This window comes from Falco biarmicus, chromosome 13 (assembly GCF_023638135.1).
Source record: "Falco biarmicus isolate bFalBia1 chromosome 13, bFalBia1.pri, whole genome shotgun sequence".
In the NCBI taxonomy this organism is placed as follows: Eukaryota; Metazoa; Chordata; class Aves; order Falconiformes; family Falconidae; genus Falco; species Falco biarmicus.
Window position 1 is genome coordinate 26425162 of NC_079300.1, and position 15988 is coordinate 26441149.

Here is a 15988-nt window from a genome sequence, read left to right on the forward strand (position 1 = left end):
AAGTATGTTAACTTTCAAGTTTAGTCTTCCAAAACGTCACCTCCGGAATTAAAGAGCTTCGCTTGGTGTTCTTACTTGAGGGATATGTTTGTGTTTGCAGGAAGGAGCTGACTGCTGAGGCCCGGGAACTGAAGGGAGAACTGTATTGCCTGCCCTGCCACGACAAGATGGGGATCCCCATCTGTGGAGCCTGCCGCAGGCCCATCGAGGGACGAGTGGTCAATGCTCTGGGAAAGCAGTGGCATGTCGAGGTGAGGTCTCTTTGAACCTGAAACTTCCTTCAGGAGCCATTTTGGAAGAGGGCTAGTATTGTTTGGAAGCTGTAGACGTTTCTGTGATCTGTAATACAGGAATTCAGACAAAAAACAATTGCTTGTGTTTCAGATTGCCTTCACCATATGTGAGTGAATGAGTACGGCAGGGTCATCAAGGTTGCTTAAGAAAGCTCTGCTTTCACAACAGTAATAACCTTAGTTTTAAAATGCCCGAGTTGTGTTGTAAAGATTCTTGCAGAATATGGTTTACTGAACGGCATTTACTTAATAATAACTTTACCTGTTTACTGCGAGGTACTTAGATATATCACCTCCAACCCCAGTTAACAGATTCATAAGTGTGTTGGAATTTGTAATGTAGGCAGAGCCAGTGCAATTCTTGCTTTTTAAGCTTTTTCAGCTCATTGTTTTTATATCTTTCAGCTGAGTTGTCACAGCTTGCTCTGAAGTTTTTTAGTGATTTAAGCCTCCTAAGGGCTTGAACGGAGAGAGATGATGATGCTCATTTGAAGCTCCTTCTCTTCTCTGAAACAAACAAGATGATAGTCCACAAGTCTGTCAGTATAGACACAAGACAGTTGTCCATTCAGCAGGTTTTCTACCTATCTTTAATGCAATCCTTAATTACTATAGTAAATTAAATATTTCCTCTTTTCTATTCTTTCCATAAAGATTTTTCTTCCTTCATTAAAGCATTAAGGGGTAAAAGTTTTAAAATGAAAGAGGGTAGATTTAGATGAGGTGTTAGGAAGAAATTCTCCCCTGTGAGGGTGGCGAGGCGCTGGCCCAGGCTGCCCAGAGCAGCTGTGGGTGCCCCATCCCTGGCAGTGCCCAAGGCCAGGCTGGACGGGGCTGGGAGCAGCCTGGGCTGGTGGGGGGTGTCCCTGCCCGTGGCAGGGGGGCTGGGAATGGATGATCTTCAAGGTCCCTTCCAAGCCAAACCGTTCTGTGATTCAATGATTATCTTGTATTGAACCATGATTTGTAGCCATGCAAGTTTTCCCTTGGTGATGGAGAGGTCGCTTTGCCTGCCAATAAATGTCTTATTTTTTTGTCTTTTGCAGCATTTTGTTTGTGCCAAATGTGAGAAGCCATTCTTGGGGCACCGACACTATGAGAAAAAAGGACTGGCTTATTGTGAAACTCACTATAACCAGGTAAATTCTGCCATCTAGACTGCAGGTACTTGCTCTGACTGACAAATGCTTTTTTGCATTTTACATATGCAAAGCTATGCAGATTTTGCATAATCTGAATTTGTAGAGGCAATACAATATTGAGATATTAGTGAAATTTAATAGAAAAACTAGTTTTTCTTGGTAGGTCTGAAAGGTGATGCTAAGAACAGGATAGAAGTTCCATGGGGATAATGATTTTTCTTTTTGCCATTGACAGAAAAAAATACTGGCTGTGGGTTGTGATTAGAATCTCTGTAATTTTACTCCAAAACTATTTGTGCGGACTTCTTTGACAATTACTTGCTTCCATGGGCCTAAGATAAATGTCCTGTCTAAAGCATAAGAGAAATATGTTTCAAAAGCCAACCCAAACGTATATTTTCTGTATGAGTCTACTGCACAGCTATGAATTTGGTATTTTCTTCTGTCAGATAAAGCGGTCTATTTCTTCAGAGATAATTGTTACTGTTTTGAGAGTGGCTCTAGGTTTTATTTTTATGTTTATAGTTAAGCATCAGGAGATGTTTGTCTACAGTAAGTATCATACTTCACCGATCCTCTTTTCTCCAAATTGCCACCTGTACGGGACTTTAAGATCACATAACAGTGGTAGAGTGTGAGGCATCAACAAAAAAGGTTTTGTAGTACTTAGTGGTATGAGATCCAAAGGAACATAGACTATTTGGCAAGTGTATGAGAAGTTATTCAGAAGATTTAAATTGGTATATTTGGGGGCTACTGCAGTGTCTGGGAATTCTTTGATTGTTAGGATTTAATGTTCACACCAGCTGTGTAATTTGGGGAGCAAGAGCAGTCAGTAACATGAGTTCCTGTTCTTATTTTTTTTGCTGTGCAGCTCTTTGGAGATGTGTGCTACAACTGCAGCCACGTGATAGAGGGAGACGGTAAGATTTGTTCTCTCCTTGTTTTGGGTTGCTGTCCTTGTTCCATTTGTTAGTGCAGCTGTTGCAGTACCACAGTTGCAAGGCACTAGTGTTTCTTTTCACATCTGGCCTCATTTGAATTTGGATACAAATCCGAATTCAAATATTCCGACAGTTTCCTCTTATTTTGTGCTTTTGCTTTTGCAGTGGTATCAGCTCTTAACAAGGCCTGGTGTGTGAATTGCTTCTCGTGCTCCACCTGCAACATCAAGCTTACACTGAAGTAAGTCAGTGTTTATATTTTGGACCATATGAGATGTTTGCCCTTAAGGCAGGGTATCAGCTTGGGGGAGCCCTGAGTCAGTGCCTCTCTGAGGGGCAGTGTGCTTTTTCTCTGTGCTTATAATTCCACTGATTTCAGAACTAAAAGGGAGCGGGGGCTCAGCATCCCCTCTAATTTCTTTTCCTTCATTAATCTGTTCTCTAAGTAGGTTGGTAAGAGGAGAACTCATTCAGCAGTACAGAGGGAAGGGTCTACACTTAAAGTAACTGCCTGTCCTGAACTACCTGTGCCTCCATGTCTCCTTAGACTGGATGCTCCCCTCAGTGACAGTATTTACAGTTGTGTAGATTATTTTGAAAGAAAATGTTACACTAGTTACCTCCAGTATGTAGAAGGACAGAAAAGAAAGCGATCCTGCATTTATCCTTCCTCCGCTTCAAACCCTGATCCTACTGTGATGGATTGGCCCCACTGGCCTTGTATATGAAGGAGCTCTAACTCATCACAAAGAGGACCTTTGAAGTGAGATTTCCATTCTATAACAACATTATTATTCTAGACTGTTACATACAAATATATAGCAAAACTTTGCTCCTTATTGAACTCGCAATACTAAAGACCCTAGTTCCCTGATGAGAACCCAGTCTCTGTACTTACATGACCAGACGGGGGAGTGAGTTGTTTTGTATGGGCGGTAGAAAACAAACAGCAGCATTTACATAGGTGCATGGAAACTTGATTTAGTGAAGCACATAGTTTGCAAATACCACTTTAATAGCTGCTGTTCTTTGTGTTAAAGGAATAAGTTTGTGGAATTTGACATGAAGCCTGTATGCAAGAAGTGCTATGAGAAGTTCCCTCTGGAGCTGAAGAAACGCCTGAAGAAGTTGTCAGAGCTGGCATCCAAGAAGGCACATCCCAAAGCTCTGGATTTAAACTCTGCTTAAACAGGTCTGTCAGTCTACTGACTGCACTCTGACAGTCATAAGCGACTGCTCACAGCAGCCGTTGATTACAGAGACAATTACTAGGAACAAGTGAAACCAAAGATAAGTAGTACCTTGCCTTGCTTCTGGTAATGTAGCTTGCATCTTGACTATCCCTTTTTCTCAAGCAATTGTCTGTCAACACTGGCAGAAAGAAGAAGATGACTTTCTGATTGAGCAGTTTACAGGCTGGTTATTAATTTGCCAATAACAACTTATTCTGCCTTTGTGGAATTGTACACGGTCTTCCCTTCCTCAGTTGAATTGTAGTTCTCCATTCCTCTGTAGTCTAAAGAATTTGGAAACAGTGGTGGAGTGTAGGGGTGGAAGAAATGTGTGATTTGCTCTTTTTCAGTTAAAGCATAAAAATTTATCTTCTCACCCTGGGTGAAGACGTTTTTTATTTTTTTAATATGTAGGCAAATATTCTGAAAGCTGTCACTCTTTGCTACATGCAAAATATTCTGGTCTTTCTCTGCATCCCTGCTGAGCATATACAGGTGCTGTACAGTCCTTCTGGTTGGCAGGCTTACTGGGAAAGCCCAGGAACCAATGGTTATGGCATCTGCACTGCCTGCTTGTCTGGCTTAGGTCCAGCGTTTGAAGCTGAAAAAGTTTGTTTTGCTGCTTCCCTGTTCAGTACTGAGGAGATTTCACTTGTCAAGGTCATGCCAGCCTCTTCGGAATAGTTGGGCCCTCCTTAAGGGGGAGGTGGCTATGGGAAACAAAAGATTTTGTTAGAAACCGACACTATAATTTTCTCAGTTTGTTCTCTACTACTGCTACATGGATACTAGAGCTTTTAGGGGTCAACATAAAACATGTCCTATCCACTGGCATAGCTGACATTTCTTGAGGCAATGTGACTGGGTCTTGGTTGTTCTTTTGCACGATGAAATCAAATTGATAATATGGTACCAATTCAAGCGGTTCACTTTTTCTGGCCTTCTCACTTTATTTGGAAGATGAGTATATGCTTGTTGGTCATGCTCCAGAAAGCCCAATTACATGAAGTGGTTACTAATATTTACAGTTTGTAGCAAATGTGTTCTTATCCAGAAGAAACCCAGGGAGTATTTTTCTTAAAATTTTCACCCAAATAATAATTTCCCATCACCTTTCTTCTTAAGAAGTGTACCTAAAGACCTGAGTGTAAAGTCAGGACCTCAGACGTGAATCTGTACATCTTAAGCACATAGTTCTGCTCTGTAGTTTTGCCTCTCACTAGTGAAGTTTCACTGGTCCTACTGTCTCTGCTAGTACAACCCAAGGTGCTGAGAAATTTATTTGTTTTGAACATTCTCAATATTTCTTTAGGGGTGAGCCATTAACAGTGCTGTTTCTGAGTCCACTTGTGTGTCGTATAATCACAGTGTGCTTCTGAGACCTCTGGAGGTGTCACCTCTAGTTTCTTGTGCCAAACTAAGCTGAGCAGCCTCAAAATCCCTTTCCATGAATAGTTGGAGACTGTGCCTGCCCTTTTGCAAGGTGGACAGGATGAAAGGCACTGGAGGACTTCTTTCCCTTGCATGATTTAAATCTTCCAAAAAACGGCTAGTTCAGTGGGTCAAAGGAACACGGCAGCTGGGCCTAGGCACCACCTGCGGCCCCAGGCGAATTAGCAAGAAGTTTAAGCTTCCTCACTTGTATGTGTGAGCAGCGACTGGACTGGGGCAATAATCTACCGTAAAATTGTCCTCGCTGCCATCACGCTTGGCTCAGAATAGATCTAAACAAGGTGGTAGCTAAAGCACTGGTAGCTGTTAACGCGCTTGCTGTAGCTACTACCCATGAAAAGCTACCGGCGGTATCACAGCAGCGGTGGGAAGTCCCGGTTAACTGTGTGCAGGTCTCCCACCTGCAAGGCCATCTCTTAGGTATACTGGCTTTGCTAATTCCATTTCCTTCAGCTGCTTTGCTTTTTGTTTCTGTGAGTTCCCATAAACTTTTAGCTGGGGTATACTGCACCCACTATAATGCTGATGAGGGGAGAGGCCTCACTTTAACAGTATTTCTCCCATCCTTTTCTGACCGACGTGCACTGTAGATTACAGTAATAGTAGCTGCTTTTGTCACTGCTTTAGGAGAACATGTGGCTAGTCACTCTTCTCCCGCCAGCCTTTAAATGGCCTTTTAGTTAAGGGCACAAAGAGCAACATGTCTTTTGGTGCAGGAGTACGTGGCCACTGCGAAGACCGGTCCTGTAAGCCTGTTCTTTGGCATCTTTTTTCACAGCGTAAGCCACAAGAGCTACCGGTGTAGGTGCAGGTCAGTATGTTTTGCAGTTTCTTCTCAGCATAAAGCATTCCGGTCTGTTCCTATAATCAGTCTCAGGCCACGTCTAATGCTAGATCTGAGCAGCTGTGTATCTTCAGCCTGGTGGGAAGATGGTGAGGGAACACACAGCCGCATAGCTGCTGGCAAATATGGAAAGACTATGTATCTAGCAGGCGATAGGTGATATTCTTTCAGTGGCCACTCTCCAAATTCAGCAGTGGAAAATGCATGTACGTAGAGGTGAACGGAATTACTTTTGTACTGCAAGCAGAGATTAGTGTGTGCTCTCGCTTTGTCCCATGTTAGAAATTCAGCAGACCTAGTAAGCTTCAGTGTTAAAAGGATATTTGATATCATTCTCTTTGGTAAGCTGTTCCATTTTCTAGGATTTGGATTATGTCCTTCAGAGCATTTCCCAAAATTAAGGGAGGGAAATTGTCATCATAATCCCTGACCTCTGTATTAGTGGAGTGTAATGTTCTTTTAGTATCTCTTAAATTATTAATTTTTTATAATTACTTTTCTCATACTCCTGCTCATAGCAGCCTGCAATGTGCAGTTACGGTAGTGATTAGTGATGTTCCTTTTGTGGGACAGTGGAATTGAAGGAGTAGGAGAAATAACTAGAAATAGTTTAAATAAATGCATCTTCCTCTACTTTGAGCCCGCTTTTTAAAAACTAAGTAGAATATAATGCAGACTTAGGAATTCTCCTTAGTGTGTTGATCGGCTGGCAGGTGGGGTTTGGTTGTTTTTTTGAAATGAAGTCAATGTCTCAGTCAGAAACGAGCGGCATGCTTTTTTCCACTGCTGCAAATAGACATGCTGGCCAAATTCATCCTAGGTGTCACACCGCTGGGGAGTATAGATTTGTATCAAGGTTGAACTTGGCTTAGAAGTCTACATCTACTGAAAGCTGTTGCCTCATTATATACATTTATAGTTTACATTCATATTTATACATACTGAATTAAAATCACTAATATTCACTGAGTACACTTGAAAATGGTTTTGCTTTTAGAAACCACATTACATGAAGCTTGTTTGTATTCAAAGGGTATGTTAAATCACTTACAATCTTTCTTTATAGCAACCTAATCTGCTCTCTAGGGTTTGCATCATGGTCTTTATTTTTACAGCAGTCTGTGCAATGTAGGGAAATATTGTTCGGCCTTCTGTACAGAGAGTTTCTAGATGCGGTGTGTTTTGTATGAGATGATGTGGCTGACTACTTTTTTGAAAAGTGGTTGGATGGTGAAGGAATAGGTTGCAGGTGAACATGTAATAAGTGTGGTTGTACTAGTCTGTAAAGCACTATTAAGTGCTGAGGATGGTATGGACTAAGTAAAAGAATTAGCAGCTACTGGCCTTGGTTCAGGCCTTGATGAGCAGTGTGGGTTCTGCACCGCGTGGATGTCTCGTTTATCACACATTGCTTGTGCTGTCTAACCAAAATATGATTGTGGATTGAAATGTTGTAACACCGTACCTTTTCATGTTCCTGTAATGAAGTTAACTGTAATAAATTTTAAATCTTCACACAAAAACCAAATATTAAAAGGTTGTATATTGTACAGTAAAAAATGTGCAACGCTGAGCCAGAGAACATAATGCACTCTGAGGAACTCTGGGAATTGCCCAAATCTGATGGTGCTGTCATGGTGAATTCACATTTTGGATCTGTGCTGCTTCTGTGGTGATGTGTTGGTTGATGATGTGCAGAAAGGGACATCATCCTGTTAGAGGCTGTACTATGTGAATTGTGTTGTGTATATGACACGTAGATGGGGTGCTGTGATCATTTACAGGCTGTAGTGGATGTTTGGTAGGTTTGGGTTGCATAGATCCAGAGCGAATATTCCATTTTCTTGTTAAAAAAGACGTTGTGGTTGATTTTCTGCAGTGTTTATTTAAAAACCAGAAACGGTACAGTTTGGCTGCAGGATTTCTTTTTGTACAGGTGAAGTATTGAATTCTTCTTACAGCCAGTTAGATCAGACATCAAAGTCATTGGTCTCAAACATTTCCATTGCCAGCAATGGACATAACAGCAGGAACATCTAATTGCATGCAAAAGGATCAACTATCCTGACAAGTGTGGCACTCATTTAGATGCACAGAGACAGCGGGGCTCTCCCCTGCCACCCATGTACAGAACTCCCATGAGTGTCTGAATTTCACACACACACATCTGAGGGAACAAGAGAACCATTGTGCGTACATTGGCAAATTTGAGAGACCTAGCAGAGCTGCTTTTCCAGCACTGCCAGGTTGTGTCTCAAGGAACTTGATGTAAATGCTTTAAGACGTGTCCATGTTTCACTGCGAGCAAGGGAGGGCTTGTCATTGAGGAAGGAGCGCGTGTTCCCTGACGGGGTAAGCATCTAAGCTTACTACCACTACAGTGCGTATATGCTTTACACGCTCCATGTACGCTCGGGTTCCTATAGGACCAAAGTTGCGTGTTTACGAAGGTCTGAGACATGAACAAGTGCTGAATCAAATTTTACCACTCAAAGCGGTTACTAAACAGGAAATAGAAAAGATCAGGAGAAATTAAAGCTATTACTCTTGTCTCATGAATGAATGTTTGCATAACTCCGAGCTGAGAACATTTTTATAGAGCAGAAAAGCCTCTTTGGAACAGAGGTCTGTTAGACTGAGTTCTTTGATTCTGATTTGCACTGAATAGAACATCTATAACTTGAAATGGGAGCAGCTGACTAAAAGTAATGGACTCAAAATCAAGACTCGCTTCAGCGTTTACGCTTACTAGAAATGGCATAGTGCAAAGCAGTTTTTAATTTCCAAGTGCATTATAAAGTGTGGAAGAAAGAAAATATTTAATTTAACCAAGGCAATGGTAAACCAGTGGACAGCCTGCTAAGTTAGCAGCACACAGGAATGACAGTTATATTGTGACAGTCACTGGCTGTCATAGTCTACTGTAACTTGCAGCACCTAAGCTAGTGATGAAACCCAGCATCTTTCCTTTCAGGGTGTCCAGCTATCCTACTACTAAAGGGCATTTCTCCACTCTTAGAGTTTCCAATAGGAGGAAAAAAATAACATTACCATTGTTTGCAAAGACTCAAGGAGTTTATGCATTTGGTAAGAGCATATACAACAAGGGGACACTTTCTTTCCAAAAGGAAGACAACTGTTAATGTGTGTGTGTCTTTAAGAATGGAGCAGATGCAGAGTATCAGAATAGGCTCTGGTATTAGGGTTCCTCTGCCCCCATATTACGTTAAAATCCAGCTAAACTTTCTCTAAATCCAAACTCTGAAAGGAATTCTCATACTACATCTAAGACAGACAAGTGTTATGGATATTTGAAAGCACGTGTTCACTTGAGCTTCGCTTGTAATATTTCAGCCGCACAGTTCATTCAGTGTGTGATCAGAAGATTGATCATCCAGATTAGTATTTTTTTAAATGGCATTTCCTCTGGGAGATGAAATGACAGGTAGTTTGGCACAGATGCAGGTCGTGGGTTCTGTTTCCACTCTCAGGCTGGGAGGTTCTTTTGCTTGTTTACAGCATTCATTAGCAGGCGTACATAGGATGTTAACAGGTCATCCATTTTATAACCCTGTCAGAGAAGAAAGAAGTCTTAAGTCTCTCAGAGAGCTCCCAAAGCAAAAATAACTATCAGTTCCTCCCTGGTCTGTTGTCTTCTTAGGTTCTTCTCTGCATGGACATCTCCTCTTCCAACAGCTATCACTTTTGATAATTATTTATCTGTTCCTCCCTCTGCTCTTCTCTTCATAGATTTACCAAACTTTACAGAGCATAGCTCTAACTGTCTCCTTGTCATTTGTTATATAGATTGACGCCTTGTATTTCAGAACCCAAGCTTTCCTGTAGAAGTTAGCCCATAAATGTTTTTATGTTATCTTTACAAATTTGCCTTTAAATATCAATACAGTGATACTTGTCTGAGTCTGTGGACAATCTGAAACGGATTCTTAAAAAGGTGGTACCACTCACTGAAAAGTTAAAATCTTATAAGGATGGCATTGCTGCATAGCTGGATCAAGCCATGCAAGACAAAAAGCCTCTTCTGTAGTTTTGTGGTTAAGTGCAGCCTTAATGTCTTGGATAGATAAAATTTTGATGTATGGGAAGAATTTGGAAAGTACTATATTTCCTTGTCTCTGTGGCTTATGTCTTTGCATCAGATCTAGCACTGAGCCAGTTCTAAACTGCGGTTTTATTGACAGAGCAGTGAATGTTTTTTGTATCTGCACTGGTTTTAACATCTGGTTTGGCACCATTGTTTAGTAGCAATTCTGGATGTAAAGGAAAAATTGGGACTTTCTTGTAAGTTGACAAAACCCTTCTTACCAGAGAAGTCTCACATAAGATCCGGCTTCCTCGTACTAGGTTCCCTATTGTCATGTGAAAGTATGTGCTCCCACTGCTCCAGTTGGAGATTTTGTTGAAGGGGTAGACCGTTAAAATGTCCTGTGTGGGGAAACAAAGGGAACTACAGAACATTTCTGAAATGAAAACGGGCTGTTATGTAAGAAAACCTGTAGAGCCAGAGCATTCTTTTTCTCTCCGACTTCACTTACACACACAGTGGATCAAGGTAGGTCTTGCATCCAGACTAGTGACATATTGTATTTTCATCAAGCAGGTGAGTCTATCACCCTAACGAGACTTCCTTTCATTATGTATTCATCTTTGCCTTAGCACACTGCCATTATATTTACATAATCTAAAACTCGCTGGATATTTGTTTTCTTATTAAAAGCAAATAGTGATATTCATAAATGCATCTGCCTGGGAACATGGTAAGGACAGACTGTTTGGGTTAGAGAGCTGGTGAACACCGTCATTCGACCTGATCTTTTAGACAGCTTGGGCCTCCTGCAAAGCTTTTTTCTGAAGCAGGTTCCCTAGTGCGCTGTGCATCCGTCCATCCGTCTGATCTTACCGCTTTGCCCAGCTCCATCGTGATTACCACTTCTTTCTCAGATGCTCTACACTGTTTCCTTCCCAGTGTAGAAACTGCAAAGAAGTGATTTGGGGCAGTAACATTTTCTTTGGTTTCACACAGAAAATGAAGAGAGGGGGTCCCTCCTCCCCTGCCGTTCAGGGAGATGGTCCTGTTGCTGTCCCTAAGCTAGCATGGTCAATTAAATCCTTCCTTAGATAGATTCTTGAGAAGCAACTGTTACCTTTGTCTTCTGATGTATCAGTGAGACTCCTTGCTTGTTAATTGCAATCAGCACAATCTCTGGGAAATTTGGCTCCGAGGTTTGCTATAAATGAGTAACAGAGCAAGATAAGCAGGAAATGAAGAAATTATCTACATCAGGTGCATAGTGACCTTTAACAGTGTCCATTGCTGTTTGTTCACTTTACCAAATAAACACTAAAACATAAAGGTCTTCAGTATTGTGTAATTAAGGATGGCTCTTTTGGCCATACATGGATGACCTGAGCAGCTGCTAGATAAAAGCAGAACCAAGTCCATTATTTCCTAGGCTGTCTGATAACAGGCTTCATGGTTGGTTGCAAACCATTTAAGAGCCTCGGGAGGAGAAAATAAAGGTAGCAAGTAGGAAATGATTCCTGGGGGTATCCACTGCAGAATGAGAGGATTAGTACAGTTCTGTTTGGAAGGAAGAGTCCCCAGAGATACAAGATCTGGCAGCATTTTGTTGTGGAGAACAATGACAGGACAATTAAGTATCTACGTAACTATAAGCCCCCTACTACAACTACTACATAGTTGTGATATTAGGTATTACAACTGGAATAACAACATAGCCAGTGAAGAACAGCCATAGTTTGGGATGGATAAAGAGCCCGTCTCCCCACTTCAAGGAACAGAGTTTTTCTCAGTAGATGATGGGGATTCAGCTTTATAATGCATTCTCACTTACACAGATACGGAATTATAGTCAGTCCATACCCCCAGTGCCAGCCTGCTACCAAAGCTATTCATACCGTCCTTTAAACCTACCTTCACCTCAAAGAAGGCTGAGCCAAATGTTGGCCACCGGTATATCATTTTCAAGAAGGCAATCTTGGCCTCATCCACAGTTTTTCCTTCATGTTTACTATATGCTGCAGTAATGCTCTGTTTAGAAAAGAGGATACAAAGCCCATTCAGTTGGGGCCAGGCAGGTTTCCAATGTCCAGCAGTAGCACTAAGGACAGCATCAGATCATCACCGAGATCAGTCTTTTGCCCACAGCAATGCAAGACTGTGAAAATGAAAACGGCCTACCATGCATGGTGGAGCCAGAACCTCGTCAGTGTTCCTTGCTAATGACCTGGATGAAGGAAGCCCAGGAGCCCAAGGGAATGGCTTTTAGGGCCGATGGGCAGCACGGATTGAAAGAAAATTCAGCCAGCCAGTGTCTGACACCCACAGACACGTATCGCTTTTTGCTGAAACAAGTAGGGTGCATTTTCCCTCTGTATTGGAAACAGTGTCCTGTGTCTTCCTCAGTGGACTAAGTGGCAAGTACCTGCTGAAACTTCCTTGCCTTTTGGTGGATAAAGAGCCTTTTGCAGTGAGTGGCACACACGCATGGTGCAAGGTGACTGATTTGCTGGCCAAACTATGAAATATTTAGGACACATCTCAATTTTCTGTTTCTCTACGGGACCCTCAAATCCCCAGTCCCACCACTGGCTTTCCTATCTCTTAACTTCTTCTGGGCAGCAAAAATAGATTAGTATCTCTGAGAAAGAGGCACATCTCAAATCAGTTGTCAAGGCCTGCAGATACCTTTCAGAGCTTTGATAGAGAAGATGGAAAATCTGGACTGTAAGAGGCAAACCCACAACACCCAGTAGCATCCCTCCATAGTGCTTTCAAAGACCGTCAGATCAAAACCATTGTGTGGCTCGGTGCCTGTCTCTCGTAAAGCTCTGTGGAAGCAGTACAATTAATGAAAGCTGATGTTCTTACCTTCTTCCACTCCTCTGGTGAGATTGCTCGGAGCAGATTGTCTGGCACCAGCTCCTTCAGGATTTTGGGGATAGCTGCCAGCTGTGTGCGGTCATGGTTGAAGCGCACCTTATAAATCAGCCCTGCCAGCTGGACCGCTTCGTCCTTGGAACACTTGTGGTAGCCTCGGAGGTACTTGGGCAGCTCCTACAAGAGACCAGCTCTGAATCCAGACAGAATGGGCTGAAGCAGACACTGCCTTACGCATCCTAAATCTTTGAGGTCAGCACGTAAGTTTTGCCAAACACAGTCCAAGGACATCCCAGGAACTTTTGGCTCCTTCTGGAGGTTCTCTGGATGATCTTTAAAGGTCCTTTCCAACCCAAACTTTTCTATGATTCTCCCTACAATTACGGAACCAGGTGAGCACCTCCAGGGAACTATTCGACAAGGGAGCTGCGCTCCTAGCATAAGCAATATAGAACCATAGAGTCATTTAGGTTGGGAAAGACCTTTAAGATCAGCAAGTCCAACCGTTAATACAGCAAAGGTGTGAACACTATGAGAAATAAATCTGCTCCTGAGGCTGAGCTCTGGCCTCCAGAGGCATTCCTCTGGAGGGTCTATAACGCAGGCCATGGTGAGGGAGATGGTAATACTCCAGCAGGCTTACTTTCTCAGGAGTATTTCTTGGATCACATTGCCTGCCGTTATATTTATGCTTTAGGGAGCTGGTTACCTGGTGATAATGAAAAATTGAATCAGCTTTCAGGTCCTTCCCAGGAGTTACATTCAGCCACAGCTTTCTCATGAAGTACACCTCATAAGCCACAGACATAGCAGCCCCTGAGGAAACAACATCTTGTCGGTATTCTCATTATCACTGCAGAGTTCTGCAGTTTTTAAATGGCTTCTGAGTGTCTTCAGAAATGTAGCTCTGGTTTTAACAGTAACAAAATGACTTAACAAAGAAGTACAAAAAGCCATTTTAGATGACCAAGAATGTGATTCATTGTCAGTTCCTGGACACTGATCATGCAGTGATCTAAGGTGCGGGCTCTTCAGAGATGGGGGAAGAAGCTGAGGATGCCTGCAGTACGAGGCTTTGTTATTGGTGCTCATGACAGCTGCCTGCCCATGTGCCGCACGCCTGGATTCTGTTACAGTTATGCAGGTACATCCCCTGACAGCTGTGTTTACAGAAACAAACTGATTTAGTGCACCCACATCTTTGTACCGTGATTTTTAGAGCTCCTAGTGGCTGCATCAGCTGTGGGGAGAAGAGGGAAGTTATAAAGTCTTAGATATGTAGATAGTGCTTCAGGATGTTGTATCTCAGCTGTCCCGAAATAAGCAAAGATCAGGATAAGTGAATATGAAATTGGTGTGGAGTTTGAGTTTGATGTAGATTTCAAAATGTATGTTGTACATTGGGGTGAAGTGCAAAGATTTGCTGTCATCAGTCTTATGTTGTTTTATTCTAACAAGTGTTCCCCTGGCAACACAGCTTGTGCTTTGGTATCACCAGGTAATGATCTAGACAACAATTTCCTAACAACCCAAGATGGGAGTGACACAGTGCAAAGAACCTATTTACATGTGTTGGCTGATAACGTGATCTGGCAACGCACGAGCCTTGGACTGGAAAGAGGATCGACCTAACTGGTGTGCATCCAGCCGTGTTTCCATGCAACAGGTCAAAAAATCTTTGGGGGGGAGGGGGGGGGAGGGGAGTGGGACATGTCTCCAGATGTTCTGATGTTTGTTAGCCAGTGCTTGGCTGCATCAGGTCACTGAATGTCACTGCTGGTGCAGGCAGTAACCACGTGTGTACAAACAAAAATGATATTATAAGGCTCTACCCTACACTTCCCAAGACAGAGTAAATCCTACTGGATAAATTTGCTGCTTCCCCAGTTTAACACAGCAGCTCATGCAGCTTTTTGTCATGCTGGCATTCTCCTTACCATCTTTCCCTGGTTTGTTCCTCCTGTTCCAGTCTGTCACCTGTCTTAGTGAGTCGAAGAAGTAGTCTGCTTCATTCTGACTGATCACCTGGAAGAGGCCAAGCAATGAAGGGGGGAAAGGGGGATTAGCAGACGATATAAAATACTGCCTGTGCCAACATACCCAAGTATCAGGCTGAATTTTCTTTCCCTGTCTACAGTGAGAGAACAGCAGTATGCAACACACAGTTTGCTATTATCCCAGCAGCTGCAAGGGAGCCTGCTGCTTCCCTGCTTTAAGTACCACATGCGTACTGGCAGACTGATAAAAACTCTGCATCTCCACTCAGCCCCTTCAAGGGACTCAAAATAATTGTCAGCTGCTAGAAGTTCAAATCTAGGTTGTATCCTCTCAGTAAGACAGAAGCAGTAGTGACCTCCTCTATTGCTTGGCTTCATATATGGTTGTTTAGGTGGTCTGGTAAATAAGGAAGAGAGGAGGGAGGAGACCAACTGTCCTGTCATAGTTGAGGAGTTACCTTGTCTGCAATCTTCACAAAGAGGCTGAAACCTTCCCAGGAGCTCAGCTGCAATTTGGAAGCGATGTTCTGACACAGAGTCCGGATTTTGGTGTTTGTTCCCACACGAAATGTCTATGAGATAACAAGATTCTTGTTACACAGAGAAGAGGAATAAATGAGAACACTGAACGTCCTGAAACGTGCTCCTATCATGAACACATCATGGCTGGGAAAATGGTCAAGGCTGGGAAAACAAGTAAGTTCTCACCTGTTCTGTATCATTGGGGAAACAAATCTTGTGTGAGATCTTAGTGTTGTTCTGTAAGATGGCCTCAACCTCCACAGGATGAGGTGCCCACTTCCTGGAGCCACTCCTGGAAAATGCCACCACCATCATAAGAGAGATCAGTGCTGGATGTTTAATCTTTGAGGAGTTGAACAACAGTATTCCACCTGAACAACAGACTCCATCCAAACTGCTAGTACTGTGCGGGGGGAGGGGGATACACAGGGGTAGGGGGCTCTAGTGGACCTTCACCCGAATGCAAACGCAGTGTATTAACAGCAAGAAACTGAGGGTCTTATTAGGGTGTATATTAAAAGTCTGTTCTACTCTGCAAGGAGGCTGCATGCATAAGGCACCTTCCTAGCCAGTACCATTACCTCTTCTGTGACTTCAGCAACGTTTTTCCTTACTGTTATTGAAGTGTGTGAAGTCGGTG

General features: G+C 42.7%; 2 protein-coding genes across 7 annotated transcripts in view; one reads left to right on the forward strand and one right to left on the reverse strand.

The window, feature by feature from the left end:
* LIMS2 (LIM zinc finger domain containing 2) overlaps window positions 1-7443 on the forward strand; it is a 33310-nt gene extending 25867 nt beyond the window's left edge. For all 4 annotated transcript variants that reach the window (XM_056358537.1, XM_056358536.1, XM_056358538.1 and 1 more), the window contains exons 6-10: window positions 101-251; window positions 1340-1432; window positions 2310-2358; window positions 2545-2620; window positions 3420-7443. In XM_056358537.1, the coding sequence (XP_056214512.1) occupies window positions 101-251; window positions 1340-1432; window positions 2310-2358; window positions 2545-2620; window positions 3420-3567 (517 nt within the window). In that variant the 3' untranslated portion in view covers window positions 3568-7443. The remainder of the gene's footprint in view (window positions 1-100; window positions 252-1339; window positions 1433-2309; window positions 2359-2544; window positions 2621-3419) is intronic.
* Window positions 7444-7772: 329 nt separating this feature from the next.
* The window catches only part of MYO7B (myosin VIIB), a 55899-nt gene continuing 47683 nt past the window's right edge, over window positions 7773-15988 (reverse strand). For all 3 annotated transcript variants that reach the window (XM_056358516.1, XM_056358514.1, XM_056358515.1), the window contains exons 41-49: window positions 15535-15640; window positions 15285-15398; window positions 14767-14854; window positions 13539-13645; window positions 12821-13006; window positions 11864-11980; window positions 11073-11156; window positions 10234-10353; window positions 7773-9478 (exon numbers count right to left, since the gene is read on the reverse strand). In XM_056358516.1, the coding sequence (XP_056214491.1) occupies window positions 9395-9478; window positions 10234-10353; window positions 11073-11156; window positions 11864-11980; window positions 12821-13006; window positions 13539-13645; window positions 14767-14854; window positions 15285-15398; window positions 15535-15640 (1006 nt within the window). In that variant the 3' untranslated portion in view covers window positions 7773-9394. The remainder of the gene's footprint in view (window positions 9479-10233; window positions 10354-11072; window positions 11157-11863; window positions 11981-12820; window positions 13007-13538; window positions 13646-14766; window positions 14855-15284; window positions 15399-15534; window positions 15641-15988) is intronic.